A 27,728-nucleotide genomic window follows, 5' to 3' on the forward strand; every position below is an offset into this window, starting at 1 on the left:
AGAATCTAACCGTCTCCCCTTGACATTCAATGGCATTACCATTGCTGAATCCCCCAAGATCAACATCCTAGGGGCTACCATTGACCAGAAACTGAACTGGAGTAGCCGTATAAATACCGTGGCTACAAGAGCAGGTCAGAGGCTAGGAATCCTGCGGCAAGTAACCCATCTCCCAACTCCCCAAAGCCTATCCACCATCTAACAAGGCACAAGTCAGGAGTGTGATGGAATACTCTCCACTTGCCTGGATGGGTGTAGCTCCAACAACACTCAAGAAGCTCAACACCATCCAGGACAAAGCAGCCCGCTTGATTGCACCCCATCTACAAACATTCACTCCTTCCACCACCGACGCACAGTGTCAGCAGTGTGTCCCTTCTAGAAGATGCACTGCAACAACGCACCAAGGCTCCTTAGACAGCACCTTCCAAATCCGCGAACTCTAACAACTAGAAGGACAAGGGCAGCAAATGCATTGGAACACCATCACCTGCAAGTTCCCCTCCAAGTCACATACCATCCTGACTTGGAACTATATCGCCGTTCCTTTACTGTCGCTGGGTCAAAATCCTGGAACTCCCTTCCTAACAGCACTGTGGGTGTACCTACCTCACATGGACTGCAGCGATTCAAGAAGGCAGTTCACTACCACCTTTTCAAGGGCAATTAGGGATGGGCAATAAATGCTGGCCTAGCCAGCGACGACCACATCCCATGAATGAATTAAAAAAAATTACCCAAGGCAGGGGTCATTTGTTGTGAAGCACAGGCTCCCAGCAAAACCCAAGTGGGATCCTGCAGTGGCAAGAGTGCAAAATCCTGGTGCAGCTGCAGCGAAACCACTTGCTGCATAGCTCGGAGGCCCAAATAAGAAGGAAAGACATTTCCTTTCAGCCTTCACTGAGGGCAAGGCCTAAAATGGTAGGCTTCTGTTGTGGGATGACCTTAAGAGCAGACCACCATGAAAAAGCTGTAAGTATAAGTCACCAGAAGAAGTGATGTTGTGTTACACCTGAGCAGGGAGTTGTGGGTGCAGCTCGGCAGAGTTAAATGTGGTTCGGATACGTTCTAAAGTATAATAAAAACCCATGTTTTTGTTGGATATTACTTGAAGTCCTGTGAGACTTACAATAGTTCACATATCAAAGGAACAAGTAATACTATATGATGTCAGCGGTGGGATATATCTTTTCTGAAGACCACCAAATATTACATCGTGGCAACGTTTGATTTTTTTTCCTGAACAACACACTAAGAAAGAATAAGGGACAGCTCAGTTGCTGATGAGAGTTCCGATGAAGGGTCACTGACCCGAAACGTTAACTCTGCTTCTCTTTCCACAGATGCTACCAGACCTGCTGAGTGGTTCCAGCATTTCTTGTTTTTATTTCAGTTGCTGATGATCCTGGAGAGCAGCTTGCAGGAAATCTCACAACAGTGCAGCAAGCTAGGACCATAGACATGACCCCAGGAGGTGTTGAAACTCTGAGTACAGCAGGCAAATCAGAGTTTTCAACTAATCTGGCAGTGGGTCAAAAAATTTGAAAAGCAGTAGCTGAAGCCATTACTGTTTTAGTTTTCCCGGTTTTTTTTTGCTTTGTGGGTGGGGCCTAGGCTGAAAAGAGAGGGAAGAACCCAACAGCGCCACTGGAGGTGCACAGTAGTGAGAAAACTGGTTGCGGCAGCTGCTGGTACTGCAAGCTGCAGCCATCTAAAAAACCTGAGTTTTAAAAAAGGTTGCATTTGCTGACAATGCAGTGCTGGCACATGCGCAAATGCAGACTCACCCACTGAAACATCACTGTCTGCAACGTCTCAGGCAGCTGCCAGTAATAAAAGATGGCGCTGCTCAATTTGTCACAAAAAACACATTAAAACCAAATCCCCTCAATGGCTGCGATCGCCGTCTCCATCCCACCCCCAACAGTACCCCAAAGGGGGCAGTGAAGTGGCGAGGCCAGGAGCAAGCAGCTGAGGAGGGAAATGGCGAGGCCTGGAGCGAGTAGCCGAGAGGGGGAAGCGGCGATTGAACTGGGGATGGCGGGAGGGAGCGGAACACTGGAATGAAAGCAGCGATCGCGGCTGTTAAGGCGTGAGGATGTCATTGCATGGTGACGTCAGTGCGCGCATGCGCTCATTCAGACTGTCAAGTTGGCAAATGTTCGCACACACTGATGACGTCCGCAATCGCTTTGTGCATGTTCTGCGTTGTCAGGAATCACTGTGTAAAAAAAAACTCACAGTTTAAAAAAAACAGAAAAGCCGTGTAAACAAACAGCTGCTCTGTTTTAAAAAAGGATGTAATCTTACTTTTAAAGGGACAGGCCTGCAGAAAACTAATCTGTCTAAAAAAGAAAAAACAAAGTGTGCCTGCGAAAAGGAAAACCTGTAAAAAGTTCTATATTTATTTTTTTTTTAAATCAGGATCATTAAGACAATGGCTTTCAGATGTCCAGTTATAGATGGAAGGCGTCAGACACCATGTCTGAATTTAAAATGTTTCAACAGTGAATGGAACTGTGTTTTCTGGATTAAGAAGTGAATGAAGGAGAAACAAGCTATCAAAATCACACTGGACAACGAGGGCCTGCAACGGATCAATACATCAGGATTGTTAGCTAAGGATCAGAAGGACCCTAGCAAGCTATGGACATTCCTGGAGCAGCAACTCAGGGTGAAGGTAAATTTCTGTTTACATAGGCTTGAGGTTATGACCTTCCCACAAAAGCAAGATGAGTCCATTGACCAGTTTGTTGCAAGGTGCCGAGACAAAGCTCTTGTGACTTTGCAGGTATTGAATTGTCAGAATGGATTATAGAGCAGATAATCACATCTACCCCACTAGAGGACTTTCAAAAAAACCTGCTAGTAAAGAAGAAAGGGCACACCATAGATGTACTACTCAATGATGGAAGGAAATTTGGAGTCATCATGGCTGGGCACCAACAGTTACAAGCGTTGGAGATGACTATGACAATTGGTACGATAACCGAGGCTCAGAAGTCTGCTACGCCTTGTGGCAAATGTGGCCTGACTCACCCAATTCACAGCTGTCTGGCATACCGGGACCAATGCAAAGCTTGTGGCAAGTGAGGTGTTATGACTAAGGCGGGAGGAGTGCACTGTTTATTCTAGTCCCACATCTCCACAGGTCACAATATATATTTAAATTTTCCCACTTACCGATATGGTCAATCATATACTCTATTTTTCCAGAATAAAACACACCAATCAGGTTTCTTTATTTATCAACAACATTTTCAGTTTATTATAAAACAAGTCTTAACCAGTAATAAAGTAAAAATAAAAGGTCATTTTGTTTAAAGCTGTTACAAAAAAAGACAAAAAAAAAACAGACTGAATACTTGCTCACTCTTGACGGAAAAAAAAGCAAAAGATATGGAAAGATGTCCTTTGTTTTCGTTTGATGTCGCAAATACATATAGATGACTGTCACTCGGATCTTCCTAGGATAGTTCCTTTCAGGCAATGTTGAAGATCAGTTTGGGTCGGCTTTCCAAGGAATGCAGCTAGAGGTTTCACAAAGGCCTTACAGCAGAAATGTGGAAACAGGAGTTTCAGTTCCCACACATTTGATACGCAGGGTTTCTTTCAAAGGAAGAGAGAGAGGTGAGCTGGGTTTTCTTGGCAGGCAAAAACCAACTGTCTTTTGTAACAATTCAAAGTGAAACCAAAAACATTCCAGAAGTCAAGTCTCCTAACTGCTATATATCTTGACCTGTCACTTCTCTGTAAACATCTTCTCCAAGTCACAACAACAAACTCCCTGCTGGTATTTTGTGTGAAAACAGGTGCCTTCCAGTAAGAGCATGTTTACAAGCCAAGTCCAGGAACCTTCTGGTGACTTGTTTTTAAAAAAAACAAAGTTCAGCAACTCTTCAAGTTTCCAGATGAATCAATGTCCATAATTCAACTATAAGTCCTTAAAAACGTATTTTACAAAAAAACAGAAGTACTCTGGTAACAGAGGACATTGGGCAAGCCTCAAATACTGCACGCAGGAATGGTCGCAGATCACACACACATGCAGAGAGAACGTCTGCAAAACAGGATGGCAAACGCAACAAAAGGTATGCCAACACACAACAAAAACCCAAACAGGTACATCCGGTCAGCAGAGAGACAGATTACCAGGATGACACTGATGAAGAATGCACTCATGTCAACGGCGAGCAAATATTTCACATAGTTAATTTGGATCAACATGTCAGCACTGTCATGCAATCTGTAGCATTCACCATGATCGGGATTATATGGCTGTAGAAGAGTGGCAAGCATAAACTCAGAGTAAAAATTGACACCAGGCACGTACAAACATTATCTAAAGAATTGGGAATATATGGTACGACCCACGACACCTTGGCTGACTGCCTACAATGGTTCTCCAATCAAGCGCATTGGAAGAATAACCTTGCAGAGCAGCTATGGGAGCTCCAAACAGCTACCACAAATGTTTTATATTGTAGACACAACTGGACCAGCTATTGCAGGACTTTTCCAGTATGCCAAGATTTACGAATCGTCACAATACATGAGCTCAGCACTGCACTGAAGATGGTAGAAAATATCCAGGTCGAACGTATCAGCTTGGTCCATGTATAGGATAACACAAAGGCTGGGAATCTTGACACGAACAGGCGATATGACCAGGAGTCTCTCCTCGGACTTCAGTTTGTTGCAGCAAGCAACCAAGGCCAGAGGGATTGCCAGTGATTGGTGATGTTTGCCAGTCATCATTTTTCTAATCTTTCCAAACAAGGGAAGATGAAGGCTTCGTATGACAGGTAGGCAGGACCCGAATTAGCTCGATTGCAAGTAGGACAGAAAGTCAGAGTCCTTAATCATGCATCGGGAACTTGGTATCCTGCAGAATTTGCAAGGATATGTAACCAGCCCAGATTGTGTGAGGCCCAGACACCCAATGGTGCAATTCTCATATGGAACTGAAGTCAACTCAGAGAGTTGTACGACAACATTAAATGTGACAATTTTGTGGCATCGCGGACATGTTCAAAGACAAAGTCTGAAGAGGAACATACAGAGGCTACAAGCTCAGAGGAAGAACATGCCAACCAGATTTCTGAGTCACCAGAGTTTCAGAGGAGTCATCAAGAAAAGCTCAGCTCTGGGAAGAGATTTACAATAACAAGATCTGGATGAATAAACAAACGTTCTCCACATTTTAGAGTGTGTTAAATTTACTCACTTGTAAATAATGATTTGTTTAAATCATGTACAGTTAGTCCAAACCCCAACACCATTGTATATTGTACATATATTTTTATCTCCAGGGAAAAGGGGGATGTTGTGGGATGACCTTAAGAGCAGACCACCTTAAGAAGCTGTAAGTGAAGGTAATCGGAGGAAGTGATATCGCATCACACATGACCAGGGAGCTGTGGGTGTAGCCCAAAAGAGTGTGATGAGTTTAGATGTAGCTCGTGCAGGAACTGTTTTTATAACCTATTCTATAACCTTTTACATTTCTAATATTTGCTAGTTCTGCAGAAGGGTCACTGACCTGAAACGTTAACTCTGCTTCTCTCTACACAGATGCTGCCAGACCTGCTGAGTATTTCCAGCATTTCTTGTTTTTATTTCAGATTTCCAGCATCCGCAGTATTTTGCTTTTATTTAACTGTTTTTATGTTCTAGTTTAAAGTATGATAAAATCCCATGTTTTCTTTGGATATTACTTGGATAGTCCTGTGAGTCTTACATAGTTCGCATATTAAAGGCACAAGTAATATTACAGTTTCTGCTGACATGCTGTATGGACAGTGAGGAGGTCAATACTAGGCCCGCTCATTCTGTGACTTTAGGGGCTTATTGTTGCTACCCAAGGGAGAACCACCAGCTTCCTCCTGGCAGATTCTGGGGTTGGTAGAGACAGTGCAGTGAGGGAAATGGGATGCCTTGCCGGGCCTTCTCTTTCCACCAGAATTTAAATGCAAAGGGTGGAGAAGGAGTAACTGGCAGCCATCCTGGCAGGGAAATTGAGGCAGGAATGTACTGATAAGCCTCACTGCTTGATTTTCGCCCAATTTCTGCTGTTATCCTACCCAAAAATCCAGCCACAAGTGTCCAAATGACTCTTAAAGGAGACTGAATGCTCACAGATTGCCATTCTATGATGCAACCTTTTAGAATTAAGTCACTGAGTTTTGTTCAACCACAATGAAACAATTTAGCCGTGTTCAGCACTTGTATGTATTATTTCAACTGCATGCTTTATTTTACGTGTAATTTTATATATTTTCAGCTTTTATTCATATTAAATCAAGATGTGACTGGGTTCACTTTGTAAGTAAAGAACTAGAAAATAAAGTAACAGCATATCCATTTGGATCATCATAAAATTAAGTTCCAGAACGCTCAAGCTTTATTTCCTGTGAAAAATGAAGCATTATTGGCTAAACTGTAGAGATTGGAGAAAATGGAAACTGGTGAAAAGCAAGTTCAGTATAAAATTGAAACTACATTCAACAATTAGGGGCAATGGTAGCAAGGCAGAGCTTGCTCAGTGTACAGAACAATTGTCATTAATTCCAAATTTCACCAGATCTTAAGTCATTTTATTACGTCAATCAACTGGGGGAATTAAACCTACAGCAGCTGCTAAGCCTCTGCATAAAAACGGAGAAATACTTTTGTTGTTTGAAGGCCTAGAAGGACTCTTGGAGCAAGGACATTAGTTTTCAACCTCTGAAAAGTCAATGGCAAACTCCCAAAGAGAGCATTTCTATCACTGTCTTACTCCCCCATCCCTCCACCTGCTGACATTCAAGTAATTTTTCAACTCGCTTCCCAACATGTATCTTCCTATTGGGAGCAGAACAGTACTGTTTAGTCTGGGACTTCACCAGGGCTAATGTCAATTCTGATCTGTGAATGCAAGAGGTTTGATTTGAGCAGCATGACTCCACTGAGGTCAATTTTCTATCTGGGAGGTGAAATGCTCGGCTTGCTTGCTGTGCTCCATCTAGTGGCCCTACTGACTAAATTATCCTTATTCAAAGGGACAGATCCAAGGGGCATATTAGGGTAAAGATTTTGATTGATGAAGATCAAATCTAAACGCTTAATGCACTTGTGTGACATTCCCGTGTGCGCGGTTTTGCCTAGACTTTCACGCATTTAAAATGAATTGGTTAATACATGTGTAGAAATAGCACACACACAAGTATAAAACTAGCACTTATTCGTATGTGAACTTCACCAATACAAATTTCTATCTTATTGTCTGGGGTCTCAACTCGTCATTGATTATCTAGCCATGATTAAGAGTTTCACTGCTTGAATCAGCAGATTGCCAGGAAGATTGTTCATTTGAAAGGTTGGCAATTCCACTCATAATTAAATTAAAAAATGAAAAAAATTCCTACTGTTTATCTTTAATGGTAGTCTCTCAATGACCAATGTCAACAGCAAGCAGCAAATATCAACTCACAAGCCAGGTTGCATTTAAGGTCCCTGTTACTTTAGAATAAGTCACTTAGCAAGAGTGTGTCTTCAATTTACAACAAATCTTACCTTGCAGTAAACAGAATAATGTGAGGGAGCAACAGATAAAATAATTTTATCATGATATTCAGATAGTGCATTAATAGTTTAGGAATTTCATCTGATTACAAGGTGTAATTACTGACTTTAACTTACTGCATACTATTATAAATATTATTTTGTGGAATATAAATTTATTTATTTAGAGATACAGCACTGAAACAGGCCCTTCGGCCCACCGAGTCTGTGCTGACCATCAACCACACATTTATACTAATCTCATATCCCTACCACATCCCCACCTGTCCCCACCACCTACCTATACTAGGGGCAATTTATAATGGCCAATTTACCTATCAACCTGCAAGTCTTTGGCTGTGGGAGGAAACCGGAGCACCCGGCGAAAACCCACGCAGACACGGGGAGAACTTGCGAACTCCACACAGGCAATACCCAGAATTGAACCCAGGTCGCTGGAGCTGTGAGGCTGCAGTGCTAACCACTGCGCCACTGTGCCGCCCCATTATTCAGTAATTTATACAAATGTGTTAACATAGAAAGCTCCTACTATATCTGACAGTAGATTGCTTTAGTGTTACATTTTCATGGTTAGTCCAATTTTAAAACAAAATTTTTTTATAGCAACAAATGCTTTGCAGAAAGTGAAAATTATATTTCCATTTTTTCCATTAGGCTCTTTTGACGTAATAATCTAGACATTAACTTCATCAAAAGAAACGCTGTACATATGTTATAGCACACTAGCAGCTGATGGCATTTCACCTGAAAAAGAATTGGATTACTTGAGAGGCTAAGTGTAATAGTGTTATGATTTTTGAGTAGCATTACATAATTTCAAAGTGTAAGGTTCATATTCTAACACAATTACACGAACAACAATTTGCATTTATATAGCACCTTTAATGTAGAAAATGAATTGGTTCATCCAAATCCAAGGCATTTCACAGAGGTACAAAGAAACAAAATGGATACTGATCTTAAAAAAAGGTAATATTAAGAGGAATCACCAAGAGCTTGGTCACAAAAGCCATATTTATTGTAATACTGTAACAAATTCATTCTATTTATATACATGCTACTAACCAGAAAACTCCTTGCATATGCACCTTTGTTTACATTTATCCACTTTGTTAATTGCAAGCAATCAAAAAGTAACATGGTTGGGACTTTGAATCATCTCAGTTTGTGGCTCTAATTTGCAACCAGTGGCAGCTAATATGTCTCTTCATTTCTTTGCCAAATTGGTTGCCGGAGCAAGCTGGCCACTCTGGAGAATAACTGATATGCTCATTTGCTTCGTGGTAAGGATTGTCTCCTGTTGGATAAGCCATGAGTCAGCTGTAACACTGGTGCTGAATATTTCCACAGTCCTCTTAATTGAAAGGGGGAGGGGCCGGGGGCTCCAGAATTACGATATGGACATAGTTGCCACATGTCCAATTTCAGTACAAACAGCTTGCTTTTTGGATCCCTGTTCATTCCATTTGCACAAGGGCTAGCAAAATAGCATTTCTGGATGTTGGCTGAACTCTTTCAATAAAATATGGTAGTTATCTTCCTCTGTGTACGCATGGCCACAGCATATTGTCTGTCAATTATCTGTGGTTTGACAAAGTTTTGAATCAATAACCGTGGAGAATTTATATACAGTTTTATTAACATTTTGCTGAGGTTGTTACTGATGGAGGTAAAGAACTGAGCTAAGATCTCACATCATGAGACTAGACAGGTCCATGAACAATATGCTACATACTAGTTCAAAGGAGTAGACCTCAGTGAAGCAAAATGGCAATAAAAACCAGTATTGCACACAAAGCCAAACTAGAGTATTGGGAACCTTACTATTATTTCTTCCATTAAACTAATTAAATTTAGGCCAGTTGCACTGATAATGAAGTAAGACATCTGCAATGCCCACAGGAAGCTGGAAAATAAAGTAAGGGATGTAGACCTCAACTGTCAATGTGTTCAAATAGCTAATTTCTTACCCAACGTGGAGAAAGAGAAAAAACTTAGTGAGTGTGGCATTCAAGCTCAGTAAAATGGTAATGACATTGTGGACATATTCTCCCAGGTGATTTTTTTTTTAGATTAGAGATACAGCACTGAAACAGGCCCTTCGGCCCACCGAGTCTGTGCCGAACATCAACCACCCATTTATACTAATCCTACACTAATCCCATATTCCTACCAAACATCCCCACCTGTCCCTATATTTCCCTACCACCTACTAGTGACAATTTATAATGGCCAATTTACCTATCAACCTGCAAGTCTTTTGGCTTGTGGGAGGAAACCGGAGCACCCGGAGAAAACCCACGCAGACACAGGGAGAACTTGCAAACTCCTCACAGGCAGTACCCGGAATCGAACCCGGGTCCCTGGAGCTGTGAGGCTGCGGTGCTAACCACTGCGCCACTGTGCCAAAATTTGATTCCAAACTTAGTCATCACACAGATTAACTTAATAGTTATGAAATATAATTTGTTCAATAACACTTTTCATTTAACCCCTTTTGATTTTTTTGTGTTAATTTGTTTGAGACACATCCATTTTGGTTTGTAATAAGTCTGTCACTCTAACTAGCTCAAATCCTATGGTCTTGCTCATATTGGACAGAATGTCCTCCTCCACTCCCCCGCCCCCCCCCGAAGAGATCATACCCTTAATTGCTGGCTTCTCTTTCTCACAGAGTAACAGTAATGAATGAACCCATGCAGTTTGTAATCAGAAATAAAGAATCAGTTACCTGGTCACTGGGTCAAAATCCTGAGACTCCCCCCTCCCCCCCCCCCCCCCACCCTAACAGCACTGTGGGTGTACCTACACCACATGCACTTCAGTGGTTCAAGAAGGTGGCTCACCACCACCTTCTCAAGGACAATAAATGCTGACCTTGCCAGCGACATTCACAACGCAAAAACAAGTTAAAAAAAACTGGTGTTTAGCTAGCTTGGAAATAATCTTTTGCCTGGAGTGTCAGCACTGTTGAGTATTTATTGTATTTATTAATTTCCAATCAACCAGGAGCAGTGGAAATAGATGGATCTCATTGTAAAAACCGAATTATGCTCATCCATGTATTTTATGTAAAATAAACGAGTTCGTTGCTTTACAATTGTACCTCATCTTGCTAGAGTTCTTTTCTGTCCGTCTTCCATGAAGGTGGGAAAACACACAGATCTATGTTATAATCCCTGGATCACATTACCATTGAACTAGATATTGGACAGTAAAAAGGGGCACTCTGAATAATAGGTAACATAATGTCTACTTACAGAAGTCATGGATGATGTAGGATCCAAGAAAATATCTAGGGTAAAAACTGAAAATTTGCAGCAGAGTGTCTCAGCTTGTCATTCCACAAAAACATCAGCATAGGTTTGGAAGCAGGTTGCTTGCTTGTATTTGGATAGTGCATGGCACTGACAGAAATGCTTTAAAAAGGTTTTACTTCACCTAAATAAAATGATGTATGATAAAGCAGAGGGCCACATACAGTCCTGAGCCCATGAAAACTGCCCTTTGAAATCTCGACAATTCAGTGCTAATTACACTTAGGATTTTGTAGGCCTGTAGGTTTGTAAAGGACTCTTAGTGTTTTTGTCTCATTGATGGGCAAAGCCTAATCAGAACACTGAGACCTGTTAGTATTAGCAAGTTGAGGTATATGTAAATGAATGAGAACTGGATTTAAACATACCTATGCAACCCACAAAGACAAAAGATTGGATATCCTGTTATATATAACAGTGAGTACAGCTGACATTCTTAAACCTTCGCTCCCATGAGCTAAGACGTCTTTAGAAGTGCTTGATTGAATTACTGCCTTGTAACCTCACTGCCAACCATCTACTCTCCTCAGTTTATTACCCATTCTTTTTGTATTAGAGAAGCAAGCATTACTAATAGAAATTGGACACAGGAAACATTAGGCAATCTTTGCAAGTGGATTAGTTTTGACTGACCATGAAAAAGAACTTGTAGTTGCAAGCTCAATATTTTAACAAAACACAAAAATAGAATTCCGCCTTTGTAATGAACTTTGTTCTACAAAGCACAAAGTTCCTTTTTTTTCCTTGCTTGCATCTCACAAATTAGATTAAAATTGTACCTTTGGTGATTAAGTGCAACATTTATGTACGGTTAGAATTGCCCTCCTTGGGAGAACTAAATAAACAGTAGAAGTCCCACCTATCACAACGCACAGTATCAGGATTTTGAGGAAAACACATGCATAAAGCCATTAAACAAAAATTATCAGCTATTCAGATAAGTTCATATTCCCTATCTGTTGCTGAAATAACCAAGGTTAAGGCGCATAAAGGAAATTAATCACTTTTGTTTTGGATTTTAAAAATTAGTTGATATCCCAAAGCAATAGTCACAGACAAACATTTTTTTTAAAGCCTCTCTCTCCCTACAATTGTTTCTCTGCCTGTTTCACACCTTTCCAATTCTTCTGGTCTCTCTGGCTATTTGTCATTAACTCTTGCCGTCTCCATTTTTTTCTTTTGTATTGCTCTCGTTCACATTCCCTCATCGATACCACTGATCTTTGTTCACAATATTACTCCGTCCCTATTTCTGTAAGCCTTCCACAGACATCTATCTCATATTAGACAAACACTGACAGCAACATCCAGAAGTCCACACAATCCAGTCCACTTCACTTTACTGTGTGGATAACAAGTGCAGTAAATGAGGAACAAAGAAGTTGGGAGAGGGAGGCAAATGAGGGAAAATATATAAATTAAGTGCATTACTGTCATGTCAAACTAAAGTCGGGCTGTATAACTGAAGGCCAAAGCCATTACTGTTAGCGTCCTTAAGTATGATATTCTACAGCAGGCTCATCATTTCAACTTCCATGACCACATTCATGTTGCAGTAAAGGAATCATTGCAAGATACAGTTAGTGATCTAAAGATGTTCTGTGTTTACACATCTTTAACAAAATATGCAAGAAATAGACATACTAGTTAGATCTAATTGCAGAATTTCTGATAATTACTGTATGCCTCCATTTAAAAGAAAATATATATACATTGGCAAAGAGTCCAATTTGGAAAGTTTGCCTCTCTTGTAACATGAAAAAACAGTCAGCACCAACAAGCCTTTTTACTGATCAATCCCATATTCCTTAATCCCTTCACTTTCTGCAAGTTTCGAGAGTGTCCAACTGAAATATCAGTTGGGCTAAATGTAACAATAGCTACCAGTAAAATACATGTTACATAATCTCCTCAGAATCTGAATTTCTATGTCTTGCAGCACTGGTGTACAGTTACAACAGAACCTAGGTGCAAACAGTTTGCTAATATTACACACCTTGGGGAGGCTGAAAGCTTGTTCAGCTATTTATTGTGAAATCAACAAAAATCATAACTCAGTCCATTCATTAATTTCAACAGATATCCTCGAAGTTAAAACACAAATTCAAATGTTAAGAGGATTCAGGACAGATAGGCTTTAAAAAAGTTCTTGTTGTGCAGACTTTTGCCATGGTTACTTTCTTTTCAACTGATAATGAAGTATCCTAAGCAAAGTACCACCAATAATGTATGCTAATGTAGCTGTATAATTCATTTATTACTGTAGATGCAAGTGTTATATTGAAGTGAGCTTATAATTCATCACTCAAGAGGCTAATGTGTGCCTCAGAGATTTAAACACCGCTCCACCCACTCATTTCCTGTGGGTAACCTTTCAGACTGAACACCAAGAATTCTGATGTCTAAATATAGATGCTGAGAGCACACATTTCTGTATGAGCAGCATGTACTGTAACTGTACTGTGCAAAGATCTGTCTGAATTATTGTATTAATATCTGAAAGTGAAGCTGCCTACACAGAATTATATCACAGTCCACGCAAAGTCTTCACCCTCATAGTAATCTTGAAACCATAAGCAAAACATTTTCAAATTTAGTAATACTTTCACAACTAATCAGAACTGTAGGTATATTTCCCTGGTTTGGAGTGCACACGAAGTGCAAGGACAATTGTATTTATTATCTGAACTGAAAATTAAATGCAAATGAGGTGAACTATATGAGGTTCAAGAAAAGTTAATGCCTGTCTCAAGTAATCCTTATCTACTGTTACCTTCATTACCGAAGATCATTTGTTAAAATTAGATTTTGGAAATATTTCATTCACCTGAAAAAATTCCAAACTTAATTACGAGCAACATCTCTGCTTTTACAGAAACTTACAGCTAGCATCACCAGTTGAACAAACTGTATGATCATGGATGGGATGTTCCATGGAGCTTGTGGGCAGGTTCAATGCTGTAACAAATGACCACAAAAAAATCGCCACTAGAGATGCCATGCTGGCTTTCGTGGCAGGTTTAATCTGAAGATGACGGATCTGCTACTGGGAACACTTCTTTCAAGTTTCCATCTTACAACTTTAGTACCAGTTACAAATCAACAGATGATCTGATAAACATGCTAAGTGCATTGCAAACATTTTCCAATGAGGACTGATACTCAGCTTGGCACTCAGCTTCCCTGCAGACTGGGAATCAGAAGCCTCACTGGAAAATCTCAACTTGCAAAGGGTTAAAGTTGTTAAACAGAATTGCTGGAGCTCATTAAAAATGATTCCATCCAGCTTAACAACACCCATTCTTTTGAATGGCATCAAATTTGTTGCACAGTGTTAAATGTGTGTTTCCGCAAAATACATTCCTCATCAATGTCAGGTGCTCAATGGTTAATGAAAACTAAGCTGGTATGTTTTTCTATTCCACAGTTGTATGATTCTTATATCTCAATGCAATGCGACATCTCACAGAAGAAAAGAATTCAAATGTATTAAAGAATCAGATCTGCAGCGCATCAGATTTTTAAAAAAACTTTTGTTGATTTTGACAATATTCCAAGCTAGCATCACTGAGGGCTTTCACTGACAGTAACTGAATATAGAACTGCAGTATTCATTGTTAGCTAACATACCTAATGCCAAAGACTTCAAAAGAAACTTTATTTATGTCTTTTCTTCAGAGCCGCTGATGGCATTTAATTCTTACAATCAATTCCCTCATGGTTTAAGAGCAAATTATTACAAACTATTGGAAAAACACAATCTAGTTTTAAAAGGATAGCTGTTCTTCTGCAGAGTTTATATAGTGAATACTGCTACGGTATATCCTTCATGTCAGATTTAATACATACCATTTTCTGGCTGGTCCTTGATATCCTCACTTTCCTGGCTAGGACTTTCAGACTGACCTGAATCTGAAAGACAGAAAATATAAGCCGACCTATTAGAATGGATTATAGAAACTTCATCATAGAAGCAGACCCTGTGTCATTGCTAGTTCCACATCCGAACTATCTATTCTAATCTCTGTGCTTGCCCCATAGCTTTTAGTATTTTATTTCTTCAAATGTTTATCTTGTTCCCTCTTACATGTCATGACTGACTCAAGTTCAGTAGCTACTTGTGATAATGTGTTTCATCATCCAAGATATATCTTTTTTGTTGAAGAAGGGGTTGTTCAGAACAATTTTGAGAATACAGGAAGTCCAATCACGTCAACACAGAATGGGATAAAATGAAGATAAATTATCTTCTCAAAATTGCAATAACATTCTGGCAATTTTATTATTGTTGATAAATGTGATTGATTGTAAACCATGTGGTGAACAGCTGCCCAGTTGCACATCGTATTGGGGCACTGGTCTGCTGCAGGGCCTGTGATTCATTATAGTGAGTTCTCAATCTCAGCCAGGTTGTCCTGGTGAAGGGCTGAGCTAACTCCAAGTCCAATCATTTTGGTGAGTCATGACCTTGAAAATGATATATTGTGTCACGACTGTGTTATGACCAGGTGAGAAATGGGTCTAGGGTTCCCTCTCAGCCTTCACCTGGTCTTACCGTAACAGGGTTTTATTTTAGCTCCCCCTTAGTGAATCCTTGTTCACTTCTTTCCAATTGTAAGGCAAAGAAACCAGACAAACAGGTTTTCTTAGGTTTAAAGAAAGAAGGTTGAACTTTATTAAACTTAAACTCTAATTCGGTTAACGCCTATGGATACGTGATGCGCCAATCGAGCATGCATACGCGATACACACATGCAGATAGAGACAGAAAGGAACAGAAGAAATAAAGTGGAAAAGTTTGAGGCAATATCTGAAGATGGCTTTGGTTAGTGTTCTTCAAACTCGCTGTAAAGTCCTTGATTGTAGGTAGGTCTTGCTTTTCGTTGGGGCCCAGTATTCTTAAACCTTGTACGATGTGGGACACTTTTCTCTCTTCAAGTTTATGTGTCCTCAATGGGTCCAGAGGCTTGTGAGAAAGAGATGGGAGCAGACAGGATAGATCTTCTCACTCCTGGAGCAAACAGTATTTCTCAGTTCAAACTCTTTGTACAATTTAGAAAAACCCAGGTTGCCAAGCAGGTGAGTCATGTGACCAGCTGGTCTGACCACGCCTATTTGTGGATTCTCTTGTCTTAGCCGACCCTGGAATGTCTCTTCTTACACATAATACCTGGTGCTCAAAGTCCATGTTTGGACTTGCTGCTGTTCAACCTTCAGTCCGTTAACACCCTATTTATACTAATGCTTTGTCTTTCAACACACCATTAACATAGTGTTTGCTTTTGCTCCATGACCTTTTGGTCAGCTATGTGGCCTTGTCCAATCTACACCTTTCCCTTTGTTATCTCTTGCCTCACCCCCGCCTCACTGGCTTATAACCCTTGACATTTCTAATATTTGCTAGTTCCGAAGAAGGGTCACTGACCCGAAACGTTAACTCTGCTTCTCTTTCCACAGATGCTGCCAGACCTGCAGAGTGGTTCCAGCATTTCTTGTTTTTATTTCAGATTTCCAGCATCTGCAGTATTTTGCTTTTATTCCATTGTGGGTTAAATTGGAGCACTGTCTGTTAGTATGCAAAAATATTTTTCCAGCTAAGTGTCCGGCGATTTTTTTTAATAAGTCCTTTCTTCACTCCAATAACAGTTTAAAATCAATGTTCATATGACAAAATTAATATGCCTCATTCTTGGCAGGTGGGGGCCTGCATGACAATTGCTTATAGGGAGAATCATTTCACTGTGGATGGTGGATGGTAATGTGGTATCCTAACAAAGTTTCCTTCAATCACAATACATGTTAATTCTTCTCCTAACCTAATTAATTCTTGTCCCATTTCCAATGATGCATCAGTATTCTTTGGTGTTCCTGTGGGTGCATGCACCAGCTACAGTGTTCAGCCATTAATCTTTGTGAAATTTTGCAAATAGCAGAACTGTGCTATCAACCAATGTCTAAAACACTTCAACATTCATTACCACTGCATCCCTCTCCATCCATACTGTACTAATATCACACTGGAAAATACGTCATCCTGTGGCCATACTTTTTTTATTTCAGTACCTGGGTGTCAGGAAAATTCATGTCTGCAAATAGCAATCTCTTCAAACACTCAAGCACCTTCTTTACTCAAACCACTTTCTCAACTCACAAGGGCTACTGGTAGTCTTCAAGGACACGTCAGTTAAATGGACAAGGCAACTTCGCCTCTCATCATTGTGGCATATTTGACCTCATATGGGGAATTCTTCAATACACTCATAGTCCTGTAACATTGTCTTCTCTCCTTCCAAAGTAAAAAAAGGCATACAATAAGCACTACAGAGGGAGGATCATCATCACTGAAACCTCTCAGTCTGCAGGAAGAGGAAGCTGTGGACTTAAGCAAATTTACATTGCACCATGAAGAGTGGAGAAACAGCCACCCTTAGCTGAGGAGCCCAGAGAACCAGAATTCAAAAGCCCAGTCATCAAAAGATCTATGATTTGGGAGCACTTTTCAGGTGGTTTTCACGTGAGATGATGGATAGCTGAAAGGGGTCCACTCCATGTATTTCCAACATACTGCAGAAGTTCCTGACAATCGGCAGAACACCTTGAGGCTATGACAGCCCGAGTGAACATGGAAGCATCAAGATGCCAGGAAGAATTCCTAAAGACATTGATGGCTTCTCAAGTGGCATCTAACAGTGCTGTAATAGATGTTTTAAACAAGACATTTCAGAATGCTTCCAAGACCTGTTGGAAACTATTCTGTTTGGGATGACAGCAATCAGTTGCACCTCAGAAACTATGACCAGCACCAGTGGGCTACAAGGAGTGGGTGCAGAGGTCATTGTCTCTCCGGTGAGTGGCAATGAATCTACTTCCTTAACTCCCATTCCTTCACATGGGCTTGGTACCTTTGGTACTGCAAGCATCAGGCAGCCAGAAGCTAATCCCTTGGGGACAGCAGCTATCCTGAGGTGAGATTCACCTCACATCGCTATGGTTCATGGCGACCATCCCAGCCACTCACCACTCGACTTTATCTCATTCAGGATGAGGTTCCACAGTACAAATGGAATCAATGGGAATACGGCTTGAACATTCCTTTGGTGCAACCTTTCCACTAAGTAAGTGATAAAGGTATTTCTCCAAGAAAACATACCTCACTTGCCTCATACAGTAATAAATTGCCCTCTGGCTTATCTAAGATGATGTTCCCTGTGGCGGCCTGAAAGGATCCTGTTGCATAAAAGCTTAATGCTGTGGTGACCTTGACAGCTTTGCAGAGTTTTTTCAGTCCTCGAGGCTTTATACAAGTCAGCCTGTAACAAATGGCATAGCTTGGCAATGTGCCTGCAGTGAAGTGCAGGCAGCAAAGATAGCTCTCCTCCATCACGCGGAGGAAAGAGTGGTGCAGTTTGTAAACACAAGTTCTTCAGCATCAATAATACTGCCTGAGGCATTTTTGATCTGAAGATGTACGCCGTGAAAATCTTTAAGATGTGATCCCAGTGACTATGCTGGATTTCCACCAGCCATTGCTCTCCGTTGCCAGAGTTTGTGGACTCAGCGGACTGGATTAGAATTAGAACATTACAGCGCAGTACAGGCCCTTCGGCCCTCGATGTTGCGCCGACCTGTGAAACCATCTGACCTACACTATTCCATTTTCATCCATATGTCTATCCAATGACCACTTAAATGCCCTTAAAGTTGGCGAGTCTACTACTGTTGCAGGCAGGGCGTTCCACGCCCCTACTACTCTCTGAGTAAAGAAACTACCTCTCACATCTGTCCTATATCTATCACCCCTCAACTTAAAGCTATGTCCCCTCGTGTTTGCCATCACCATCCGAGGAAAAAGACTCTCACTATCCACCCTATCTAACCCTCTGATTATCTTATATGTCTCTATTAAGTCACCTCTCCTCCTCCTTCTCTCCAACGAAAACAACCTCAAGTCCCTCAGCCTTTCCTCGTAAGACCTTCCCTCCATACCAGGCAACATCCTAGTAAATCTCCTCTGCACCCTTTCCAAAGCTTCCACATCCTTCCTATAGTGCGGTGACCAGAACTGCACGCAATACTCCAGGTGCGGTCTCACCAGAGTTTTGTACAGCTGCAGCATGACCTCGTGGCTCCGAAACTCGATCCCCCTACTAATAAAAGCTAACACACCATATGCCTTCTTAACAGCCCTATTAACCTGGGTAGCAACTAAATTACATGGCGGTCTGCCCGTACAGGCCGCATGCCAAAGAGCTGCCACGATTACAAGCGCGGTGGCTCATTTAAATAGCCAGGGCGGGCCACTCCCCCCGATCACGTGAAGTGGGGGGGCTGTCCTACCCAGGCAATAGCGTCAACTGCCTGCACACAGGCACTGACGCCATTTTTAAAGGGCTGTCAGTCCTACCGGTAAATTTAAATATTTAAAGATAGTTTACATGAAATAAAATAAATACATCTTTTTTGTCCCTCTCCCACCCTAAATAACGATTAAATTAATTATTTGCCCTTTCCCCCCAAAAAAACACTTACCTTTACTATCTGACCTTCCACGAACCCCTCCCCCCCCCACAACTGAACAAACTTTAAACTATAACCCTTCCCACCATTCCCTACACCCATGATGCTAATTTGACCCCATTCCCCCCCACCCCCAACAGCCCCCCACTCACCGAGAAACTTACCTCCTCACCCCTCCCCACTAGTGTTGTGCCTCATTTCCCCGGATGGGGATCCAAAGGCGCAGCAGTGCCAGCCACCAGGGTGAAGATTGTGGCGGGATTTCAGGAGGCGACAGGAGACTCATCAATTCAGGTGATTTCATTTATTTAAATATTTAAATGATGGTTCCACCACCACGATGCCTCACCACCACCGGCAATAACCAGTAATTTCCACCAGTCTACTCTCCAAGTTACAGTGGGAGACTAGCTAGACTGCCACAGAATTTCAGGGCTATTGTCTCCACAGGCAGCGGTCTCCTCTGTCCAAATCATGCACCACTGTGAGAACATCTAAAAAGATTGCTATCTCCCTGAATAGGTGCAACTTAATTAATTAGGAAAACATCAGGGAAGTGTGGCTTTGCAAACTGAAAGCTTTTGCACAAGCACACATTAAGGAAGGAAATAAAAGTTTGTAACAAGTTCAGTGCAGAAGGAGACAGATGCTCCCAGCCAATAAAGTACACAGTATGGCAACAGAGAAAAAAAAATCCGCACTTCTCAGTTCAAGTAGCACTCCAAAGCAGGCCTGGGTTGTTTAGCAATCATGCACTCGTTTCACATGGGCAAGGTGAATGCTGGGGGTGAAGTATCACTCCAAATCATGAAATTCAGCAATTTAAATAATGCACAAGTTAAATGAGGTCTCTCCATGTCCATAGCTTGGTCTCATTCTGGCAGTACAAAGCAAGTCAAGCATGCAAGCGTTTACCCTCCATACCAAACATCCTCCTGATCCCCCCCTCCCCGTGCCCGCTGCCAGAAATGCCCTGTGCTGCTGGGAAGACAGCACCAAATTGGTTCAAGACACAGCACAAAATTAAGAGGTTACCTTGAACTTTCAGCTATCAAACTGTAGCCTGCCTTTGAAGTATTGTAGTATCGTTCAAAAGGTCATGACATCAGGATATAGTCAAACTAACACATCAACATCTTTAACCACAAACAAGCACAACGTGCCAAACTCTCAACTACCTTACCATTGTTTAACAGCAGTTAACAACCTCACAGCTCTGCAGGACCTATCTTCTTTGTTTGAGTCCAAATAGAGGAATCCAAAATCTGTCTTTCATTGTTTCTTGGTCTCCGCCAGTGCTGCTTCAAATCTAGCAACAAAGAGATGTTGACTCGTGTTGGGATATAATTCCATGGATAGTTGCAGCCGCCTTCCACCTTACTGTGAACGTCAGTGGGCTACCCGACCGCGAGAAACCTTGCAGCTCAGCAAAAGACTTTCCTGACTCAATGTCTACACCTGCATGATGTCAGCAGAGGTCACCAGCGAGAACTTAGGCATTTTTTTCGTTTCCATTTTCTGAGGTTCTGCAAAGATTCAGGATTCTCACTGAAAAGTGCCAGCAACAGGGATAAACCTGGGACAGTCCTGGTCATATGTACCACATGATGCATTCGTCTCCTGAGTTATTGAGGCATTTTTTGGCTTGCTTTCTCTGTTTTCCTTGGTATATCCAATAGGTTAACTGAAATAGAGAGGACAGGCCAGGGAGAAGTACAAGCCTGATATTGTTGTGTTATTTTTCTAGTTAGCTCCCTTGTTATTTTCTCCTTATTTTTAATTCTTGTCCATGTTATGACCAGGTGAGAAGGGGTCTAGGGGTTCCCTCTCAGCCTTTGCCTGGTTTACCTGTAACAGGGTTTAATTTTTAAACACTGTGTTTTTAGCTCCCCCTTAGTGAATCATTGTTCACTGCTCCAATTGCAAGGCAAATAAATCAAACAGGTTTCCTTACATTTAAACAAGAAAGGTAGAAGTTTATTAATCTTAAGCTCTAATCCAGTTAACGACTACGAATATGTGACGCTAGCGATAAACACACACACACACAGATAGAAACAGAAAAAGTAGAAGAAATATAGGGGAAAAGTTTGAGCCAATATCTGTTAGTTACAATCCTTTAAGTTCAATGTGGAGTCTTTGATTGCCAGTAAGTCCTGCAATTTGTTGGGGCCCAGTTCACGCTTCAACTTGTTCCGATGTAGGAGTCTTTTCTCTCTTGAGGTTTACGTGTCTTCCATGGGTCTGGTGGCTTGGGAGAAAGTGAAAGAGAGAGACAGCCAGGCAAGAGACTTGCTTGTTTCAGGTTCAGTTGCACGGCCTTCTGAATTCAAACTGTTCTGTGGCTAGTTCAAAAAACCTGGACCAGCCAGTTAGTCATGTAACCAGCTGATTTAACCAGTCCTGGATCTGTGGATTGCATCATCTTAGCAGGGCCTGGAATGCACTTCCTTGCACCTTCAATGTCTGGTGATCAAAATCCATTTGGGGTAATTGGAGCAGGGAATAGTCCTTTGTCTCCACAAGCAGCGTCTCTTAGTATGCAAATATCCTTCCAGTCCAGTGTCTGGTGATCTTCAAACAAGTCATTTCTTTACTCCAGCAATAGTTTAAAATCAATGTTCATATGACAAACTTAATATGCCTCATTCTTGGCAGGTGGGGGTCTGCATGACCCAAGTTCTTTACCAACCAGCTTAAATGGACTCATTTTTACTAGAGCAACTTGTATTTGTTTAGCACTAAAACATCATAAAACATCCAAAGGCACTTCAAAGGAGCATTATCAAACAAAATTTGACTGAAACCACAAAAGTAGATATTCTGGCAGATGACCAAAAGCTTGGTCAAAGAGGCAGGTTTTAAGGAGATCTTAAAGAAGGGAAGAGAGGTGTAGAGGTTTAGGGAGGGAGTTCCAAAGCTTAGGGTCTTGGCAGATGAAGGCAAAACTGCCAATGGTGCAGTGATTAAAACTAGGGATGCTCAAGAGGCAAGAACAGGAAGAGCACAGATATCTCAGAGGGTTGTGGGGCTGGAGGAGATTACAGAGATAGGGAGGGGTGAGCCCATGGAAGGATTTGAAAACAAGGATGAGAATTTTAAAATTGAGGCATTGCTTAAACGGGAGCCAATGTGTGTCTGTGAGCACAGAGGTGATTGGTGGACGAGACTTGGTGTGAGTTAGGATACAGGCAGCAGTTTTTTGGATGACCTCAAGTTTATGGAGAGTAGAATGTTGGAGTCTGGCTAGGGAGTGTTTTTGAAGACTCAAGTCCAGGGCTAACAAAGGCATGGATGAGGGCTTCAGCATTAGATGAATTGAGGCAGGGGCAGAGTCGGGCGATATTAACAAGGTGGAAATAGGCAGTCTTAGAGATTGTCTGGATATGTGGTTAGAAACACATCTCTGGGTCAAATATGCATGAAGGTTGTGAAAAATCTGGTTCAGCCTCAGACAGTTGCCAGGGAGAAGGATGGAGTCAATGGCTAGGAAACAGAGTTCATGGCAGTGACTGAAGACAATGGCTTTGGCCTTCCCAATATTTAGTTGGAGGAAATTTCTGCTCATCTTGGCATTTACTTTGCATTTTTCTTATTTTTTTTTTACACTCCCCAGTGTCATTTTCATTTTGCATACAGAACAGTCCAGGTTACGACCTCCAAAGTAACACAGAGGGCTGAATTTTAACCTAAATAAGTGAGGAGTGGGGGTGTGGGGGGTGTTGGGTCAGGAAGGAGAGTCAAAGTCTGAAAAATTCTAAACCAAATCCACCTCCAACCCACCCATTTCCAGCTGTAACTGAGGCCAGGTGAGCAGATGACCAACTTGGTCCAAGGAGGTTGGCAGAACCTTTGAATATGATCATGAAGCAGCAAATCTCATTGTCATTCTGCTTTTCAATTTTAACTCTGGCCGGATAAGTTTCCCACATGTCAGGAAACCCAGTAGATTCAGGTGAATGTCTTTACACCTACCTCCTGGATCCAGAAGTCTGCCTGGGGCCTCTCTGTGACTGGGCACCGCCCCTCCCCCCGCCCCCCCCCCCCCCACCCCCACAACAGCATCGCCCAACACAACAATCCCCCCTGAGGCCCCCTGCCAAGGGATCAGCAGCCCACCCAGTCGCCTTCCCCACCCGAATCAAACTCCTTCCCCCCACCCCAGATTGAACCCCTCCTCTGAATCTTTGCCCCCCAATGAGAGTAAGCTTGCAGAGAACATATAAACTGACTGGAAAAGCTTCTGTAGATATGTGCAGAGAAAAAGATTAATGAAGACAAATGTGGGTCCCTTACAGTCAGAAACGGGGGAATTTATAATAGGGAACAAAGAAATGGCAGACCAATTAAATACATACTTTGGTTCTGTCTTCACAAAGGAGGACACAAATTACCTCCCAGAAATGTTGAGGAACATAGGGTCTAGTGAGAAGGAGGAACCGTACGAAATCAGTATTAGTAGGGAAATGGTATTCGGGAAATTGATGGGATTGAAGGCCGATAAATTCCCAAGGCCAAATAATATACACCCCAGAGTACTTAAGGAGGTGGCCCTAGAAATAGTAGATGCATTGCTGGTCATTTTTCAAAATTTTATAGACTCTGGAACAATTCCAATAGATTGGAGGGTAGCTAATGCAATCCCACTATTTAAAAAAGGAGGTAGAGAGAAAACAGGGAATTATAGCCTGACATCAGTAGTGGGGAAAATGCTAGAGTCCATTATAATAGATGTAATAGCAGAGCACTTGGAAAGCAATGAAAGGATCGGACAAAGTCAACATGGATTTATGGAAGAGAAATCATGCTTGACAAATCTACTGGAATTTTTTGAGGATGTAACTAGTAGAATAGATAAGGGAGAACCAGTGGATGTGGTATATTTGGACTTTCAGAAGGCTTTCGATAAGGTCCCACATAAGAGATTAGCGTGCAAAATTAAAGCTCATGGGATTGGGAGTAAGGCACTGACATGGATAGAGAACTGGCTGGCAGACAGGAAACAAAGAATAAGAATAAACGGGTCTTTTTCCGAGTGGCAGGCGGTAACTAGTGGGGTACCGCAGGGATCAGTGCTAGGACCCCAGCTATTCACAATATATATTAATGATATAGATGAGGGAATTAAATGTAATATATCCAAGTTTGCAGACAACACAAAGCTGGATGGGAGTGTGAGTTGTGAGGAGGATGCAGAGAAGCTCTAGTGTGATTTGGACAGGTTGAGTGAGTGGGCAAATACATGGCAGATGCAGTATAATGTGGATAAATGCAAGGTTATCCACTTTGGTGGCAAAAACAGAAAGGCAGATTATCTGAACGGCAATAGACTGGGAAAGGGGGAGGTGCAGCGAGACCTGGGTGTCCTTGTACGTCAGTCATTGAAAGTAAGCATGCAGGTACAGCAAGCAGTTAAGAAGGCAAATAGTATGTTGGCCTTCATAGCGAGAGGATTCGCGTACAGGAGCAAGGATGTCTTGCTGCAATTATACAAGGCCCTGGTGAGACCACAGCTGGAATATTGTGTGCAGTTTTGGTCTCCTTATCTGAGGAAGGATGCTCTTGCTTTGGAGGGAGTGCAGCAAAGGTTCACCAGACTGATTCCTGGGATGGCAGGACTGATGTATGAAGAGAGGTTGGATCGATTAGGCTTGTATCCGCTAGAGTTTAGAAGAATGAGAGGGGATCTCATAGAAACCTACAAAATTCCAACAGGACTGGACAGACTAGATGCAGGAAGGATGTTCCCGATGGCGGGGGAGTCCAGAACCAGGGGTCACAGTCTAAGGATAAGGGGTAAGCCATTTAGGACTGAGATGAGGAGGGATTTCTTCACCCAGAGAGTGGTGAACTTGTGGAATTCTCTACCAAGGAAGGCAGTTGAGACCAAATCATTAAGTATATTCAATAAAGAGTTAGATATAGTTCTTAGGGCTAATGGGATCAAGGGATATAGGGAGAAAGCGGGAACAGGTTACTGAGTTTGGATGATCAGCCATGATCATATTGAACGGCAGAGGAGGCTCAAAGGGCCGAATGGCCTACTCCTGCTCCTATTTTTCTCTGTTTCTAATTAGTTTTCTGGTTTTTGAAAAGAAGACATGTAATGACTAATGATGGAAAAAGTAATTCTACATAGTAGTAGTTCTGTTAGACATGATCCTGACACTAATTCCAAACTATCAGAAATGATATTTACAACAGTATCTTGCCAAACTATCTCCAGATTATTGAGCATGCAGTGGGGTTTCAGAAACACTCCTGTCCCAGTTTGTAGATATGACAAATCATTGCACTTCAGAAAGAAAGTAATTCACTGTGTGAAATGATTTGAGATGCTTGGACTTGAAAAGCACAATATCAATGGAAGCATTATCAGAAATTGTTATAATCATCAAGAATTTTGCAGAATACTGTCATTGGTCCCCATGTACCAACATACACATGAAGACACCAGGAAAGATTCCACTCGTGCACGTATTGCAAGTTTTAAAACAAAAAAAAAATTTGCAAGAACCATTCAAACATTTCCAACTCAAATGTAATCAGCTAATCCAGAGCCTTTCCAGGAAGTGACTCCTCTCCTAGCGGGGGTCCTCACAAGATAGGACCTGTTCAAAGATGGACAATGACAAACTAGTTGAGCTGACAATTAGAGTAAACTGCCCAGTTGCAGGTTAAACAAACAAAAAAAAAGTGGTCCTCCTACAAAATAGCATTGTAGAACAACACAAGTCAAATTAAACAGGATAAATAATTTGACGAAATTCCTGGCAGTTACCCACTCTATATGGGAAGAAGTCTTACCGATCTAGCTACAGATTCTATATCTGAATGCCCTTCCTCTTTCTAACAGATCACTTTGTACAAATTAATGTTCATGTTATTCTTTTAAATCTCTAGAATGATGTGCTACAGTTTTTATATAGTTTTAAACTTCAGTCGATGATCTTAAAAATACTGAAATCCAATCTAGGCCTCGATACATGATGTGACACGTGCTTTTTACTAACGCTTATCTTGTGAACTGCCACCCTGTGAAAACTGAATCATTTGTGGTTAGACTTTCAACATTTGATCGTATCTACATTTGGAAGAAGCCTAACCTTTGAGGGAGTTTGAAACCACTTACAATTAATCTTGTGGTTTTTGAAAAAAGACATGCAATGACTAATGATGGAAAAAGTGGCTTAACATAGTATTTCTGCTAGACATGATCCTGATACTAATTCCAAACCATTAGAAATCACACATATTGCAATATCTTAAATATAAAATTATTTTTCAGCGCCCTAGTAAATAACACGTTGGCATTTTGGACCATGAACTTTAGGACTTGAGTTTAAATCCCAATAATAAGTGATACTGATAGCCAATTTCCAGGGAGGTTTTGCTGGGTTCAGCCAGGGTGCTAAAGGACAATGAAATTGACACAGTTCAGGGCCTTTCTAGAAAGCCTGCCAAGTTGACTGAGATAATATTAATAGATTTTAAAAATGGTGCACTGATTTTTAAAAACTTGCTCTGTTATAAAAAAAAATAAACCTTTACTTTACCTTGCATAAAATCCAATTCAACATCAACTTGCATCAAATTTTACCACAAAAACATTTGAAATATTTAAGTCTTTGTACTAGACATTCTATATAAATATACCATTGTTAAAATTATGCACTAATTGAAATGTTCCACCTTATTCCTTTGACAGATGTTCTTTAACCAATGAAAGCACTATTCATAAGAAACAACGAAGAAATGTGATGCAGTATTTATGGGTAAACTGCTTATTGTTGCAAGACTAATATTTCATGATCCTTACTTCAGCTTGTTTTTGCATAACACAGAACTGATGCTGTTTACAAGCCTCCATGAATCACAATTCAATATGGAAATCCCTTTCAAACTTCTTAGTTTGCTAGTCAACAAAACAGTTTTTAAAGCAACTGTCTTTTAGTTTCTCTAGAGAAAATTCCATGGCCCGAGCAGCAGACCAGTGGAGCACACGTGAATCACATTGTAAATCTTGGACTAATGCCTGGGACTTTAAGATTTAATATAGCTTAATGCTTGAGATGTGAAAGAGAAAATAAACGAAATGACAAGGTATTCCTACTTTTTTTTTTAAACAGGGAAAATATAGTTTCATTCAAATGTGAATCTAATAATTATTCGCCATCACCATCACCTCCCCTGTCTCTCATCGTGTTGGCTCAGCCTTATTTCCAGACAAAAATAAACACTTTTATACTTTACTTGTTTGTATTCCTCTCAGCAGTGTGCTACGCATCAGCAGCTAAAAACAAAGAAACTTTTAGCTGCTCAGACACAGTA

The 27,728-nt window shown here is 41.2% G+C and overlaps 1 protein-coding gene across 11 annotated transcripts in view; it reads right to left on the bottom strand.

Annotated features, from left to right (window-relative positions):
* nfia (nuclear factor I/A) overlaps positions 1–27,728 on the bottom strand; it is a 516,334-nt gene that overhangs the window by 240,177 nt on the left and 248,429 nt on the right. For 9 of the 11 annotated variants that reach the window (XM_068037192.1, XM_068037191.1, XM_068037196.1 and 6 more), the window contains one exon: positions 14,730–14,792. The exons of 1 other annotated variant lie outside the window; for it this stretch is intronic. In XM_068037192.1, coding sequence (XP_067893293.1) covers positions 14,730–14,792 — 63 coding nt within the window. Of the gene's footprint in view, positions 1–8,490; positions 9,145–14,729; positions 14,793–27,728 lie in introns of those variants that run through there. One more of the 11 variants, XM_068037201.1, reaches the window with a different exon arrangement.

The sequence above is a fragment of the Heterodontus francisci genome, chromosome 8 (assembly GCF_036365525.1).
Source record: "Heterodontus francisci isolate sHetFra1 chromosome 8, sHetFra1.hap1, whole genome shotgun sequence".
Taxonomy (NCBI): domain Eukaryota; kingdom Metazoa; phylum Chordata; class Chondrichthyes; order Heterodontiformes; family Heterodontidae; genus Heterodontus; species Heterodontus francisci.